Here is a 17748-nt window from a genome sequence, read left to right as displayed (position 1 = left end):
GCCTCCCAGCCTGCTGTGCACACCCGGCTATGCCGCGGATTATAGGGAGACAGACACACGGACACTCGAACTGGCATTGCCAAAGTTCCAGTTAGACAGAAAAAATACTTCTTAAAAATTAATTTGCTGCTACCACAGGGTTCCTGCCATGCAAGAGCTTATTGGAATGCAAACTATAAGCTTCAAAGGGAAGGATGAATCAGAAGCTATTTTGAGAGTAATTATATAAGATTATAAAACTCATACCATCTCATTATTGCATGGTAAGTATGAAGACAACCTGATTCATAAGGAGACCTTGCAGGGATCCGGTGTTTCAAGCAACTGTGATTTATGGTCCAAGTGCAAACAGCCCCCTCATAACTCCTGTCTAGACAAAACTTCCTTCATTAAGCAATGCCAGGGCTTTTTTCGCCATTTACTGTAATTCTTTAGGGGACGCAGTTCTATAGCTGGGAGAATAACTAGAAAGTGAAACACGGACAACTTTGTGCAAAGTTTTGATCCTTTAGCAGCTGTGTAATGCGTTGTCCTGGAAACCAGCTATCAGCTTATTAGTGACAGCACTCGTGAATTCCCAAATTTTATAAACTCCAGTTCGAATTATAATTAAGGACAAAACATTTAAGCGATAAATTTGCACGTGGAATAAAGCTCTATTCCATCAACCCCAGCCACGGCCGCAAGGAGCAGCCTGGGTGTGGGTTTAGCTGGGAAACCCGACTCAGTTTCCCTATGCTGGGATGGAGACGGTGGCAGCTATTGCAACAACACATCATTGGTAGGTAAAACTAACCTGTCTCAGAGACCAACCCTGATCATCACCTGCAAGAAGAAAAGAGACATGATTTTATTTGGGAATAGATCTCCAGGCTACAGGTGAAGCTCCTGCTATGCCTTAATCCAGAGGACACCTGTGCTGTCCTCATCCTCAGGAGGGACCTTCACACCTGATGGTCCAGGACAGCTGGTCAGACAAGGGCACTGCACAGAGGAAAGGTAGGGGAACTAGAGGCTGTCGCCCCTCTTGCTACCTGGTGTTTTGGTACTTTTAACATCCAGGAACAGACAGTAAATGCCCCCGATACGGGAGAGGGGGATGCAGCGGTTCCACAAGCTGAGCTTAAAAAAAGCAGAAGAATTTCAGAGGGAAACACCGAAAGTGATTTCCAAGTGCAGAGCCAACAATGAGGTACCTTACAGACATGTACTTATATATATAATAAAAGATAAGAATACATACATAAGAAAATGGGGAATACACCAAAGGAATGCAATGTAAGAGGAGACCTTGGTAAGATGCAGCTTGTGCTTTGCTCGCTGAAATAGAACGGAGAAAGACTAAATTACCAAAAAAGAAGAGGCGCAAAGGTCTCTGCATGCCACCTACATACAGGAGAAGCCTCCGGAGTATCAGGTTCTGGACAGCAAAACACAACTATGAAATACCATGTAACCTTAACAAGAGCTCAGCCAAATCTCTGCTAAGCAGTGATACCAAATCCTGCATCCTTTCCCTGATTTATGTATTAAAGGAGACAAGCCCAATATAATAATTCCTTCCAACCACAGTACAGAGTGTTTCAAAAGATGGACCCAATTTGAAATCCCTACAGCTTTGAAATCAGGTCCATCTATTTGAAACGCCTCATGTTTTTTGAATCCAGGGCCATCTCCTACAGAGGAAAGAAAATCAGACTTTCAAGCTTGGAAAAAGACAACCCGTTCTCCCTTAGGCACCTTCCTGTAGGTAGAAGGTGATGGGCAGCCCAGTGAATGCCCACGTAAGCTGAACCTCTTTAAAAATCCAGATCAGATCATCACCGTCGCTTTGCCCACTAGTGACTACGGGCTTAATACACAACGCTGCGAGTATCGATACCCAGAGAAAATAACTAATACACATTGAAATGGCCGTGCCCCTGCAGAACAGCTGGCCAGGAGGACACTGATCAAAGCTTTCTGAAGACTGGATATGTTGGTATTTAGTGGTTATATTGACCCACCTGCTGGTTCAGACTTTCTCTCCAGGCTGCATCAAAGGCACATTTGTTACTCAAATTTTTGCTGGCATGTGCGAGCAGAAGGAGAACTTGGAGCTGTCAGCAATGCAGCATTTCTGTTATCAGAAGTGACAAAAATACAATAAAATTGTTTCAAACCAAAGGAAACATTCCCCAGTGACTTAGGTCGCTTTGTGTCTTAATCAGCTGTTCCCTAGAGTATTCTAAATGAGATAGCAAGAGTTGCCGTTGCTTTACGCCTAACTGATGACAATCTAATGAACTATTATAAGCCACACTGCTTACAATTATAGTACATAGCTGTGTGCTAATCCCATGACATTTTATCACAATATGCTGTAGCAACATCTGTAAACAACTGGGCAGCGCTGAACACACACGGTGTCCCCGGGCTGGGGTTAAAAACTGGCACTGAGCATCATCTTCCTCCCACGGTGTGAGTCTGCACGGCCAGGACTTGAGCACTGAAGATGTGCCTGGGAAGCCTCGCTGAGGCTCCTCAACACGACGGGGAATTCTCTATCCAGACCTGGGCAGAGAGCAAAACATCGTAATACGGACACTTCTGGGATGGAGAAATACAACTGCGTTTCAACCTGCGATGCAAAGAAAATAAACAAGAGCTTTTCGCTGTCACTCCATCTCCCTTAAGTGGCCAAAGATGCTGGACCTTACAACATTTCCCTTCAAAAGCTTGGTCAAAGCTGTGGGTGTTGTGAGACCTCAGAGGGGCTGGGGCAGCAGCGCTGGGTGTCCAGGTTGGCCGTGTTGGAGCTGCCGTCTCTCTGTCCTTCCCCTTCTATGGGGAGACTCAGTTTTGGGGAAATGCGTCCCTGTGGCTTCCTCTCTGACTCCATTTTGGTTAAAAAGAAATAACAATAAAAATAAAAACTCAGGTTGCTGTAAAAGATCTGAGGATAAAGCCTGACTGGGAGCAGAATTGGAGTCTCTTCCCATCCCAGCCTGCAGCCCCGGAGCATGATCCTCATCCCAGCATGGTACTGGGAAGCCACCAACCCTGCAGCTGGGATTGCACAAGAGGACACAGCCTGAGAACCCCAAAAAGCAGAGCTCGGCCAGGGGAGGGCAGAAGGTCCCCAGCATGGGACAAGGCAACCCAGAAAGCTTTCCAAGGCTTTCCCTGGGCTGGATGTCCCCAGAGCCCCGGCAGGACAAGAGGGCTCCTGGGCTGCAGGGAAGCGTAATTTCCTGCACACTTAATAATTGCACTTAATAATTCCTGCACGCTTAATGAGTGTCCAGGCCAATTTGCCCAGACCTGCCCTATAGAAAACCCAACCCAAAAGATGCAGGATTCATCCAGAACTCCCCTGGCTCCAGATGCTGCAAAGACCAGGTGATGCACAGATCCGTGTCCTCAGGAGCCCAGGTTGCCAATTAAAGCCACCTAAGACCCTGTATGGCCACGTTACCCCCTGTGCCCTCCTGCTCTCCCTCTCTCAACTTGCCAGGCTGATAATCGCTGGCGCACACAAGACGGGTTGATCTGCGCGGCCAAACAGCAGCGGCGCGTTCAAAGAGGCTCCGCAATGATCCCCCAGCCGCCCAGAGACCCTGCGCTGGAATGCAGCAGCTCTGCTAAGAGCGTTTCTTTGTTCCAGCTCCGCGGAACGACCAGGGAACTTCCTCCCTGTGTGGCTCTGCTCCTGCCATCCCTGCTGCTCCCATTAGCGTGACAAGCACAGATCCTGAACCCCCGGCACGGACCGCACGGCAGCCACGCGAGCAGGCTGCGCTGCCCCATCCTGCGGCTTTCTCAGACAGATTCTGAGATCCCTTTATTCCTTTCCCAACGTGTCGATCCGTACCGTGCAGCTCAGAATCCTCTTAACGTGAACATTTTGACCAGTGAGCGGATTCAAAGCTGAGCTCAAATAACTCTGAGCGCACGCTCGCAGACAACGGAGGGCTGTGGATAGAATGCACTGAAGGGGTGCTCACCGTACCCACCTCTGTTGTCACAACAGCACATGCGTTTCTTCGCAGCAGTCACAAACATGCACAGAAAATCAAATACTCACATTACCAGTGTGCGAGGATTTCTGGGCAATTATTACCCCACGGAAGCAAATATTCTGGCGCTGTGTGTCTCAATGATGGTTTAGAAAGGGCTTGTGTGAGCCACGCTCCTGGCATCCTGCCCTTGGGCTCCGCTGCACAGGTTCCTGTGATGTTGTCAAACACCAACCTGCTACAGCACAGCAAACTGAACTAAACACAAAGGCGGCCGCGATCAGCATCTGCAGTTTCACTGTGTACAAGGCACCTTGCAGGATAACTTTCTCTCTTCCATAGTCATGGAAATGTACAGCCGCTCCAAATATCCCTTCTCTGTCCCCCTAGGGTGCCATTTTACAATGTATAAGTATAATTAAAGACAATGCGAGGCAGAGAGACGAATTACATCTCTCCCAAACAACTGCCAGTGTGACTGTTATTAGTGAGTGCACTGGACTGAAACAATAAGGGCTGTTACAGAGAAGCTTCCTGATTTTACAATATGCAGATAGGAAGGAAAACTATATATTATCGTTTTTGGAAAAGAAATAATAAATATTAAAGCTAGAAAAAGCTGCCTGACTAACATGAGGTGGAAACCTGGGGTGCTAAGGAAGAATATGCAGTTGTACCTAGAAACATCAGTAAGAAGAAACAGGTAAGAAAAACAAAAGTAGGTGACACCTAAATGAAAAATGGTATCAGACATGAGATCCAGTTGCGGTTCTGTTTCTATTCTGACCAGGGAATACACACGTCAGTGAATACATGGGGTGTGCAGCAGGCTGTGCACATTGTACTGGCTCCACTCCAGCAAAGCAAAGATGTCCAGCAACAAACACCTGCGAACAGGAAAATAGCAGCTTCTCAGAGTCATCCCGCAAAACAATGGAGAAGATCAGAGCCTGAGCTCTGCCCTGATCTGAACCAGCTGAAAGCACACGCTGGCTTCCAGTGAAACGTCGGGAGAATACTAAAAGCAGAAGAAAATGTTTCAACGGCAAAGACAGAAACTGCTGAAGCAAAATGCTTGTCAAGCAAAACAGGACCTGGGTTACAAAAAAAAAAAAAAAAGGCAAAAAATTAGCAAAGTAACTTCAGAAATGTGGACTTACCCAAGAGGTGTGTGCTCCTCAGCCCGGTCCCTGGTCACTGTCCTCAGCCTGCTCCCACACTCAATTAACAGCAGCAGCAAGCTGGCTGCCTGTTTCTATGGAGTTTGAGATGCTGAGCCCTGACTATGCATGAGGCTACTGCAGCTGCACTGGAATAGGCTCCCAGGTCTGCAAAAAACCCTTCAAACCTTGTCAGCCTCCCTGATCAGCTTCAGGAATGAATCAACCCAACAGCAGTGAGGCAGATGCAAACCTGCATCTGTGCAGAGAGGCGCTTAGGAAGCTCCTGAGCGCACACGCTCCACGCAGCTCCGAGGGTGCATTTTATTTACCGGGACCGTCACCGTGCACAGCCGGAGGCAGCTGGAGAGCCGTAGATCCACACACAATACATAAGCAGAGCCACATGTTTCACAGACAGGCTATATAATCCATTTTCCCCTAGATTTACGCTGCTGGTTTTAACCTCATCTTAATATAGTTTGCAAGCCTTCCTCTGGCAGCAAGGTTGGAACCTGACGCTGTTTCACAAACCCGTTTCGCTCGAGCTAAAGAGCAAACGTGCTGCACGTAGCTCCAGCAGGCTCCTTTCCTGCGGCTGGACCAGGCAAGATCCATTTTGCAAGTGCATTACCCCGTGATAAGAAAGATCTTTGCCCCAGGGTGCTGCTCCTCACATGCCCGGCCTCTGGAAGCGCAAGCTCCAGTGATTAATGTCAGCTTTGCCTCGGTAGCTTTAAACATGTTGACTGTTATATTTACTTCAAACACACTTGAATGGTGGTTCAGAAAAGTGTGTTATTACAGCTGGTAAGTAAATTCAAACCTTGTCCTTATTTCATAGGTAGTGGCTGTAGGCATCCCGTACCAGTGAATGGGCATGTCATCAGTTTTCCCATTAGTCAAATTATCCTATCAAGGGATCATTTTTTCCCCAAGTAAAATACTCCAGAAGCAATTTCTCTGTGCAAAAGTGATCTTTGCGCATCAACATTCCCGCAAAGAGAAAAACCCACCAAACCTAACTCTATTACACAAAGATTCACCCCTTTGCCCGCCTGCAGCAGGAACACTTATGTACTTGCGGGTTTAACATTTTAATAGCATTTGCAAAGTGCCAGGAGGATGTTCGGCGCTGTACAAGATGTACTGCCTGCATCACGGAGTTTAAAAAGAACAGTTCACGCAAGGGCAAAACGCTAAATGTGCTCGGAATTGTGGTGGGATCAGAGCACAGAAGGACAGCTGGCAAAGTGTGCCAGGAAACAAATCACCATCCTGTCTCTTCTTCTGGTTTTGCTTTTTCCCACACTGTCCTTTTTATTCCTTCGCACCCCGCGCTGGGAAAGCACAAGAGCGTTCTGCGCATCATCCTTTGTGCCCCGGGCTTACGGTACAGGGCACTGAAGCTTTTGCAAATGGATACACTGAGGAAAGAAAACGAGCAAACAACCAAAAAACCCCACTTAGGTTATTTAAAGAAAGTTGTGACGCGATAGTGCTGGAACTAGAATTAAAACCCTGGGCTTTGCTCCCAGCTGGTGTGGATTCCCTTCCGTACCCATTCACCTTTAAAGTCAGCAAGCACCACACGCCACAGGCTCCACTCGTCCTGCACCAGCTCTGCACGTCCCTTTCAGAGGGATCATTTTGGTTTTCAGGCTCTTTGTGGAGCCACGTTTGCGTCTCCTGTACCATCCCCTGCTCGGCACGGCGCCCCAGGCTGGGCGGGCAGCCCGTCTGCAGCCAGACCCGGCACCGGCCGCGCTCAGAAATGGCTCATTGAAATGCTTTATGAACGTTTCTCCAAGCCACTGGAACAGGAGTCCTTAAAAACAGCCCAAATCGATGATTCTGTTGTATAACCTGGTTTATTGGTTGACCTCTAGAAGTTTAGGTAATGGCAACAGTATTCTAACGCTATGTGTATGATGTACTGCAAATTGGCTTTTTCTTGCTTTTTTCTGACTCTCTTCCTTCGAAAAAGCAATATAATGGCTTTGTCTGTTGCCTTTTAGCATGACAGGAACCCTTTCCTCCCCCAGCCCTGGGGAGCAGGATTTGTCCCCATTTCCCAAAGCCCCTGGGTCCTGTTGCTCTGCAACAAGCAGCTCCACTCCCAGGGGTGACATGGGGTGACATGGGGTGACATGGGGTGACATGGGGTGTCTCGCTGTGCCCAGGGCAGCGCTCCCAGGGGATTCTGGCAGCGGGGACTCCCTGGAATCATCGGCCAAGTACTTTGCACTTAGAATCATAGAACCACAGCATCGTTTTGGTTGGAAGAGCCCCTCAAGATCACCAAGTCCGACTGTTCCCCCACCCCCGGCACTGCCCCATGTCCTGAGAACCTCATGTCCGTCTGTCCAACCCTCCAGGGATGGTGACTCCAGCACTGCCCTGGGCAGCCTGTTCCAATGCCCCACAGCCCTTTGGGGAAGAAATTGTTCCTAATATCCAATCTAAACCTTCCCTGGAGCAACTTGAGGCCATTTCACTTCAGTAGGGCTTGCCCCCAAATTCTCTCAGCTGTATCCCAGAGCACTGCCTGCATCCCCAGCGCAGAGAAGTGATGGATCCATTTATTTAAGGCACACCACCGCGGTGGTAAATGTTGTCCCTATATCACAGGCATTCCCGCTGCCTACAGCTTATGCCTGTGTGCTCGTCACACTCGCGGCATCGCTGCACAACAGCTGAGGACTGGCAGGGAAGAGAGCTGTCAGATGGAGGGAGCGACGGGGGAGGATTTCAGATAGGCACAACAAAAGGATGCTGCATCTTGCTCGATCGCAGGGCCCGCAGCCAAGAGATCGGTTCTATTCCTGGCACCGCTGCGGGCCAAACTGCAGGCAAAGCTCCCCCTCGCAGCCCCACCGACACCAAAACCTGCCCCTGCCAGACACCCGATTCCTCTGACATATTCGCTGCTGGGTTACCAGCCAGCGGCAGCAGCCTGCGATGCTCCTTTGTTGGGTACACAGTAATCTATGGCATATTGAAGGAACGCTGCAGCTATATTTCTTTTAGCGACTTTAAGTAGGAGAATCAGCTATTGCATAACGTGAAGTACAGCGGAGAGGAGCATCTACTTTATACACAGTACACTTTCCACATTCAGTCCAAAATGGTTCAAAGAAAAAGAATCACCGCATGAAGTGACATATTCTTACATAAACTGCTCGGTAATATTTTTGTATTCACAGATTTTTTCCACTGCCAGATGGAGTTCAAGAAGGCTAGGGGTACCTTAGGGATAACTGGCTGATTCCTTTGCAACTCCACAGCATCCCCACAAGATCCAACAATACATGAAACATCGGAAAACAACCAAAGCACCTCTCAGGGTGTCACAGCGAGCAGAGGGTGCAGAAGCAGCCCTGGCTGCAGCTTTGGCACCGCTCGCAAACTTCGGCGAGACGCTTCACAAGCCAAGCTAATTCAGCCATCAGCTCACAGATTCATCCAGGGGGTAACAAAGCGACGGAGAAGCCGTTGACTTCACATGATGATGACAAATAGGGCCAATTTGAGTCACGCTTTGCCCGCAGGTTGCCGAGGCTGCGCTGTGCCGTCCGGCACCGTCTCGGAGCCAAATCACTGCTCATCACCACACAACCTACTTTTACTCGCGTTTCTTTATGAGGAAGGACTCACTAGGTCTGAACGTAGGACTCCAGGTAGCCAACAGCAAATTCATTTAACATAAGTATAAAACGGACAAAGCACGAGTGCGGATAATTAGATAAACATCCAGACTAATGGGAAAGGCATCTCACGACCAAAACTGTTACATCAGTTAGCGCTTAATGCAAACTGATTTGTTTCTCATGCTGGAGCAGTTTTACATGCAGGCATTTGAGAAATATCAGTACTTGTTGGGCCCAAACAGCATCCTTGGTGCTGTCTAGACATAAATATGGGCCAGTTGTTCAGAGCAGAGGCAACAGTGGTACCCCATTTCCCCGAAAATAAGACAGGATCTTATATTAATTTTTACTCCAAAAGATAAATTTTTTACATGTATAGCTGCCTGGACACTATTCAAATTGACTTTTTTATGAACTGTAACTAGGGCTTATTTTTGGAGTAGGGCTTATATTTTGGGCATCGCCAAAAATCCTGAAAAATCATGCTAGGGCTTATTTTCGGGGCAGGTCTTATTTTTGGGGAAACAGGGTAGATGTTACTGCAGCCAGTGCAGCCAGCCCAGCATGACTTGCCCAGGGCAGTGGGGTAGAGGCTGATGCTTAAACCAGAGATCAGAGCAAGCAGACGCTTAAGCCAGAGATCAGAGCAAGCAGATGCTTAAACCAGAAATCAGAGCAATATTTGGGATGTTAAAGACATACGATGGTGTGATCCTGCCCTGCAAATGAGGTCCTGAGCAGGCTGCACAAACAAACGCAGGGCAGGCAGAACGAGAGCAGTACAGGTATTTTGATATCAAGGTAAAAAATCATGAAGCAACGCAGTAAATGATTTGCAGTAGAGCAAACAGCTGCACTGGGTGCGATGTGTAAGGACGCACAGACAGCGGTAAGAGGCCTTCAGAACGAGCAGGTGTAAAGCAAAGTCATTTTAAGATGATGATTAATTTACAAGCAGAGCGGGATGTGGAAGGAAGGTGTTAGGCTGGACCTACTGGCAACATAGTGATGGAAACACCAGGGCAAGCAACAGATCTTGGTGTCCCCAGGGTGCCCATCGCATCCCGGTGGGAGATACCGAAGCAAAATGACACAGAAGCCTTGGGCAGGGATTGATGGACCCCGTGCTGCCCGTGGCCAACGCACAGAAGGGAAGAAAAGTTTCGGCAAACTTGTGCTGTGAAATCAGGCTGGGTTGGTGGGTCATTATCTGCAGAAACCTCAAAGCAAGCGCTCTCTGCCAGTGTCCTAACACACAACCGGCTGGCAGCGTGTTATCAATAATGCTGAAAAGCGTGGGATTGGGTGCTTTTGCTCCTCAGTGTGTGAGTCTGGGATGTAAGCTCCCCCTGCCAACGCCTGCTGAAGTTACAGCAGAAGGCGACCTCTCTGCAACAAGAAACTGGGAGAAGCGTACAGAAAATTAACCGCTTTGCAATAAAGAAATAACCCCCTGTAATCAGAGCACCGTGCGTGCCCTTGATTCATCACTGACAGGTCAGAGCGTCCCCCTGGCCCTGCGAGCTCACAAGGAGCAACCTCAGGGAAGACAAACAAAGACATGAAAGTACATTAAGATCCCTTACTGGTGAACAAAAATCCATGCAAGTCCCTCCTTTTCTCTGAGATAACAGCAATCAGTTCCTGTCATCTCTGTTACTTACAGAGGCTCTTTAGTGCTTTGTATTGGACACAAGATGGGAGTCTTTGATATTAAAAAAAGAGGGACTTTGGTAGAAACTTTATCTCATTAAGCACCAGCTTATAATCCTCCATCTGTGCAGCCATCCCCACCAGGTTACACCGCTTTGCATCAACAGGTGAGGTGGCACTTGCACCCAAAACTTCACCGTGGAACAAGTGTAAAGGAAAATAACCACCCGAGATGGTTTCCCCCGAGTTTAACGTGGGGCTTGCAAACATTTCCCTCCCTTTGCGAGCATCCTCCTGCCTTCCTGCGCTGCCGGCAGCCCCCGGAGCAGCCGGCACCAGTACTGTACCTGGCTCGGAGATGGTCAGGCTCTGGTCGGAAGGCAGCAGGAGGAATTCCCTGCAAGTGTCCAGGTCCAAGCTGGGCAGGCTTTTCTTGCGGCACAGCTCGGTGACAATGCGCACTGCCCTCTGACAACGGCCGTCATCCTTGGGACCGCTCATCTCCCACACCGCATCCTCCGCTGGCCCCTCTGCTCTCTAAGAAAGTCAAACTAGAAGAGGTTTGACTTAGTTTCGCTCACGCAAGCGGGTTGCACCAGTTCCACCCTCCGGCATGGCAGCACCCGAGGGTCAGACAGACAGACAGACACCGTGTGCCAGGCGATGCTCCAGCTCCACAAACCAGCATCCAGCTCGCTGCCGTCCTGATGCCTTATTGCCTCTGAGATCAGAGATGTGTTCCCTGCCAAGGCGTGTTCCAGGCAGAGAACCTCCTACCGAACTCTTTCTGCCCTACACAACGTTGTTAAAGCCGCAGCCTGGATAATTCTTTTAACCCTTTCATTGCTGCCCCTTCTCCAGGTGCGGAGTTTCAATTTCCAGCCCCGGAGCAATTTTGGGAGAAATGCGGCAATGTTCTGGCTGAGGACGGCACAGCACCCGACAAGAGGAACAGGAGCACTGCACAAACTACTTGGAACTGCCAAAGGCAACATAAGAAAAGCAGCAGGTTTTATTGATTTGTTTGTACTGGTCCTAACGCAACGGGCTGCAGATGGCAATAGAGATTGAGAATGCCGTTTTATTTCGTAATTAGATTGATTCTATTTTATTTTCTGCAGTGGTTTTTTTATGCCTATTGTAATTTAGCAGACAGGTCGCGCCATATGACAGAGCTACACTTTTGAACAGAGAATATGTATTTGACAGGCATTGGAAAGGAAGCAATTGTATAATAGGCAATTAAAATTATGTACAGCAGAATGATTTCTTGCAGCTTCTGGAGCAGAGTTACAAATATAATGAGCAGACTGGAGAGCCAGGGCTAAAGCTACACAGGTCCCTCAGCCCCACATGGCAACTGAGTCTGTTTAGATTCGTGCCACTGTGTTTGTTTTGCCTGTTAATTACTTGCCGAAGCACTTTGAGCCATCACACCACCTGAGTCCCAGGAGCTGCACAAGCACCCAGCGCAGCCCAGGTCCTCTAACAACCCCCAGCCCAGGCACACGGGGCAGCAAACCCCCCAAAACCGCTGTATCTGCATCCCCAGGCTGGGAACTGCAGGGTCTGGTGGAGTCACCATCCCTGGAGGGGTTGAACAGATGGAGATGAGGTTCTTAGGACATAGGGTTGGGGAACGGTTGGACTCAATGAGTTTGAGGGGCTTTTCCAACCGAAATGATTCCATGGTTCTATGAACTGGTGCTGTCCCAGCGCTGCCCACACCGCTCCCACAGGTCAGTACAAGCAAGGCGTCCGTCCCCAGCGGCTGGAGCTGCACCCCAAGCTCCCCTTCCCGCACCGGCCGGACAAAACCTCCTGCAGATCCTCCACCTGTTGGGCTGGTGACTCGCTCCAGCATCCCCGTGCAGCGCACACAGGGTCCATTCGGTCACACTGGGTCCATTCGGTCACACCAGCCATTCCTGCCCAGGTCAACATGTTTTGGGCAGCTCACCATAGCCAGCAGGGCACAGGCACCTGCCACGGTGCTTTATCCACCGCCCGGTGGGAGCAACTTACCTACCAAGCACATCCCCAAAACTTCTGTTGCCGTGACGACACGTGTGCAATCTCCTATTAACACATCCGTATCCTATAGCGGGTCACAAAGAGACACTTTTCATTAGACGCTACCACCTCCCGGTCAGTGCTGCAGAACCCTCTGCTGCAAATCTGAGGCACACCTGGAGATTAACAAGTGTTTCTGGAAGCGTTTCACCACACCTGAGCAAACACCAGCATCATCAGGGCTTGCAAAGCTCCGTGGTTAGTGGGTAGAGATGCCAGACTTTGCAAGGCTGGAAGCTAAACCAGCAATTTGCCCGGAGCTCAGGCTCAGGTACGCCATGCGTTACATTCATACGGCAAACTCACTGAAATCACCCACCTCTTTATCTTTCAAAGGAAGCTGAAATTATGCCCCGAACCTGTCTTTAGAGCAATCACTGACACCCCTAGCCTTCATCTTTCCTTGTTCATTGCACAGTGTTATTCCTCAGGCTGTAGAAGGGTCTTTCCCTCCCTGCTTTGGGTCTGGGGAGCTGAGCAGAACCTCTTTGCTCCTCATTGCCCACACTCCCAAACCCAAAGCGCAGTGAGACCCAAGGGGGCACAGGTCAGCCCCCCACTAATGATTCCACCACCACATCACCCCAGCATGGGGAGAGTTTTGCCTGAGCCACCAAAACTGATCCAGTATTGCATTTGAAATTTGAATTTACCTTAAAGAGATTTCAACAGACAAAAAAACCTCACTCCAAACAAACCCTTAGAAAAAGGTTAATGTTCAATTGAGAGCTTGTAACACAGAAATCAATAATAAAATTCAATTATTTGGAAAAAAGCTAATTTTATTTCAAAGGTAATACCAAGAACTTCTTACTTTTAAATCTGAAGTCACCTTGGGTCAATTGTTCCCTTTCATTTACATATCAGAGGATCCCAGGCTTGCTAGGTAACAATAATAGAAGACCCTGGTGTTAGGAGCCATAGTCTCAACAAACATTTCTTCAGAACACAAGACCAGACATCTTGGCACCTTGTAGCTTTTAATTTATGTCATATGCACCTTTTATTGTCTGCCACAGAAGACTGGAAAACAACCAGATAACCGCTGCCACATCTGAAAATCCAAACATTGCTTTTCCCAAGCAAGGTCCCTCACGTCTGCTTATCTTCTCCCATACGCAATGCCCATGGCTACTGAGATACAAGGTGTTCATAGAACAGAATCACAGGATGGTTTGGGTTGGATGGACCTTCCCAGCTCCCCAGTGCCCCCCCTGCCATGACAGGGACATCTGCACCAGCTCAGGTTGCTCAGAGCCCCGTCCAGCCTGGCCTGGGATGTCTCCAGGGATGGTTCATCCACCACCTCTCTGGCCAACCTGGGCCAGGCTCTCACCACCCTCAGGGCCAACAATTCCTTCCTTGGCCAAACTGGGACCCTCTGGTCCCAGGGTGGAGGGGCAGGAGCACAGGACGGACACAGGAGCACAGGACGGACGCACCGGCACAGGACGGACGCACCGGCACAGGACGGACGCACCGGCACAGCTCCTATGCTGCCGCAGAGCACCCTTTCTGCAGCCCGCCTCAGCCTGAACTCCTACAGGGAGGTCAAATTGCTCCTGTAAATCACGTTTCCACCCCCCAGCACCAACAGCAGAGCCCCCCCACGCTCCCAGGGACCTGATGATCCCCGAAGGGGTTTGGCAGCTCAGTCTCTCTCACGTCCTCGCTGGCATTTCAGACCTCCCGTCTCTGCCGAGCTCTTCCCTGCGGCGCATCCACATGGCATTTGGGGAGCGCATCGTGCCGTCCCCTCACAGGGCAGCATTTGTCTCCTCCCACTCCGCCGGCCTCACGTTACATTTAGAGAGGCAGAGCTAACAGTGAAATAGAAAAGGCTGCGTCTGTAGCGAGTCCAGAAGGTCTTAGAGTTGAATAAATGTTAGGGGGAAATGTCTCAGTTACAGAGAGAAACGCGTTACAGGCAACAGCGCAGCTCTTGAGTTACCTTTGAAATAATCGCTCCGGCAAGACCACAGAGTGAATGAGAATTATGGCTGCGGTAACGCTGCTCAGAACCGAGACAGAAAGCAGCAAAATTAGTAATAATGAGAGTGAGCAGATCGGGAAAAGATGATCGTTTTCCCTTCGGTAAAGCAGAAGACAAGCACCAAAGATGCTGCCACAAACAACTGAGAGTCCACGGACTGCACTGCAAGCAAGCTCTGAGATGCGAAGTTTAAAGACAAACAGTATAATCATTTCTTCAGCACAGCACACAGTGAACCTGCACAGCAAAAAGGGGTAAGCAGGACCTGCTGCAAACTCCTGTCCCAAAGGTTCTGCTGTGTAATGCGGGTTTCATGGGTTTAAAGGCAAGAAAATGTGTCCTGAAAAGCACCAATTCGAGAGGCACTGCAGCTTAGCGCACCGACAATGAACACCGCAAACAGTTCTTTGAAGCCAAGTGCATCCAGGCGAGAAGCTTTCTAGGGGCAGGACTACCATCTAAAAGTGTTTTGTGGTGATGGGACTTCTGAAATACGTTTTATTGACCCGGAATCTTGGCGAAGCCTCAAGGTGAACAGTCATGGCATGATTTGGCGGGGCTGCAAGCTCTAAAAAGCCTTTTCTGCTCCAGCAGCATCAGACGGCTGCGAGACATCAGATGAGATGGTATCGGAGAGCTGTGAGTGCCCAAAAGCCATTAGCTAAATAGCTCGGGGAACTCTGCCCTTCCCCTCTCCAGCCGGCTGCATTTAACACGAGGCACAATCACATCTAATTAAAGAAGTGGGAGCCCAGGGCCCGCGCTGGGGTGCCTGCCCGAGGATTTGGCATCTTGGTGGCATCCCAGCCCAGGAGGCTGTGCCTGGTGCTCCATCGCGGTGACACACGTGGGACGAGGTCCTGTCAGCCCCACATCGGTTTGATGAGCAAGGGTTATTTAGGACATAAACTTCAGGAAGATTACGACACCAAATCCTGTTACCCACACACAGCACAGCCTCACAGGGATGAGCGTTAGGCTGGGATTAGGCCCATTGCAGTTCCTCAGCCTGGTTTACAAAGTCCGTTACAGAACTTGTTCTTATGGCAACAGAAAAGCAAAGCAGAATATACTTAATCTCAGCCTTCAGGAAGAAACAAGCTAAGGTGATATCTGTAGTGGAAAATAAGGAGTTTTAAGATGTTTCCCCCCAGCGCACACGGTGTGCTTACAAAGTATCTGCCGTATTCTAGTTATTTGTATCCCTCCCAGGGGAAACACAAGTAATAAATATAGCAGTATTTCTATAACAGAGAAAACAAAACCAATAGCGCACCATTGTGCCTCCCAGAGAAAATGCTGTAGAGTTTATTATTTCAGGAAGAAAATTAACATGCGCTAAGGAACCTGCGAGCTCTTTGATTAACCAGCTCGTCAGCCCCCAGGGATCCCGCACCGCAGAACCGTGGGATCCGCTTCCCCCGGTGCCCATGCCCCATCCAGCACCCAAAGGACACGAGCGGCCTCCTCGAAAATGGCCCTGGGCAAGCTGAGCTGGTGAAGATGTCCCTGCCATGAGCTCGGACTGAAGGTCCTTCAACCCAAACCATTCTATGATTCTGTATCTCGAAAATGGCCCTGGGCAACCTGAGTTGGTGAAGATGTCCCTGCCACGAGGTGGGACTGAAGGTCCTTCAACCCAAACCATTCTATGGTTCTGTATCTCGAAAATGGCCCTGGGCAAGCTGAGCTGGTGAAGATGTCCCTGCCATGACCTGGGACTGGATGAGCCGGGAAGGTCCTTCAACCCAAACCATTCTATGATTCTGTATCTCGAAAATGGCCCTGGGCAAGCTGAGCTGGTGAAGATGTCCCTGCCATGACCTGGGACTGGATGAGCCAGGAAGGTCCTTCAACCCAAACCATTCAATGATTCTGTATCTCAGAAGCACCCAGAAAGGCTCCTCTGTGAAGCCACTCTGTGCTCATCACCCTGCAAAGGCAAAGAAGAGAGAGGGCTCCTTGGGAGGGTGGACAAGGATAGAGTCTCCAGGCCCAACAGCATTATTGAATTACTTTTGACAGGATTTAGTTTCCAACAGCCAGCAGCAATAAGGTGGCCTGACACATTTGTGTTCTGCTCAGGCACTAAGGGGACACTGGGTCTGGGTGTAGCTGGAGGAGAATTAGATTGATTATAATTGGGCAGAAGATTAAATCGGTTTGACACGTCCACGGTCGCCCCATGAGCCCGCAGCACACTGAGCATCAGACCACTTGATGTGAAAGGGAATCGAGAAACTGTGGAGTTAACCAAGATCACAGCTGTGGACACCACGCTGGGGAAAGAAAACTTCCAAACAACAAAGAGTATTGAATGCTGACAACACGTTCTGATTAATCATGTTTGCCATTCCCTGTCCTGCTGGAACTGAGGGGCCACAGCTGGACACAAGATTCCAGGTGTGGTCTCCCCAGGGCAGAGCAGAGGGGCAGGAGAACCTCTCTGACCTACTGACCACCCCCTTCTGACCCACCCCAGGTCCCATTGGCTTCCTGGCCACAAGGGCCCAGTGCTGGCTCATGGTCACCCTGCTGTCCCCAGGACCCCCAGGTCCCTTTCCCCTACGCTGCTCTCTAATAGGTCATTCCCCAACTTACAGTAGAAGTCCCCAGGTTACCACATTCTGCTGAAACACCAGCACTGATCCCGGGTCCCCAGCAGGCGCCTCTCGCTGCAGGAACCAAAGCCTTGCCCGAGAATTTCTTCCCCAAAAAACGTCTTTGCTCATAGGAGCAGCAGGCAGGTGCTGTGTGAGAGCACCATCTGCTGACACATCCCGCTGCTGGCACGGCTCTCCCGTATCGCACCTTGCGCCCAAGCGCAGGGCAGCCCATTGTGTTTCCGCATAGATCTGGTCCCTCAGATGCCAAAACACACGTTTATAAAGCGAAGGCACACGCTGAGCCCAGCTACATGGTCCCTAGGGACTCATTTCCAACTCGTGTTACACACACGATGCATGAGGAGCATCACTCAGCTACGGTCGCAACATTCACAAGCAACAGAGCAAACAAGTCACTATCTTGTCATTTCTCCAGGGCTTCCTGTGGGTGCGGGAAACGGCCCCACAGACCATTCCGGGGTCTGTCGGGCTCTGGGAACACCCAGGGGCTGCACACGCACCCAAAACTGTCACCTCCAAGGCTGCGACAACCTCTGGGGTGACAGCAGCACAACCCCACCCCCAAGAAAACCTTAAAATACCTGTATTTCATGT

General features: G+C 49.7%; 1 protein-coding gene across 1 annotated transcript in view; it reads right to left on the bottom strand.

Annotated features, from left to right (window-relative positions):
- SYT6 (synaptotagmin 6) overlaps positions 1-10962 on the bottom strand; it is a gene marked incomplete at both ends in the record, with an annotated part of 29365 nt that extends 18403 nt beyond the window's left edge. The window contains one exon of the mRNA XM_080358547.1: positions 10809-10962. Within this exon, the coding sequence (XP_080214673.1) occupies positions 10809-10962 (154 nt within the window). The remainder of the gene's footprint in view (positions 1-10808) is intronic.
- Positions 10963-17748: the final 6786 nt, after the last annotated feature.

This window comes from Nesoenas mayeri (genome assembly GCF_963082525.1).
Source record: "Nesoenas mayeri genome assembly, chromosome: 23".
Taxonomy (NCBI): domain Eukaryota; kingdom Metazoa; phylum Chordata; class Aves; order Columbiformes; family Columbidae; genus Nesoenas; species Nesoenas mayeri.
Note: the sequence above shows the minus strand (reverse complement) of the source record. Positions and strands in the feature narration are given on the sequence as shown.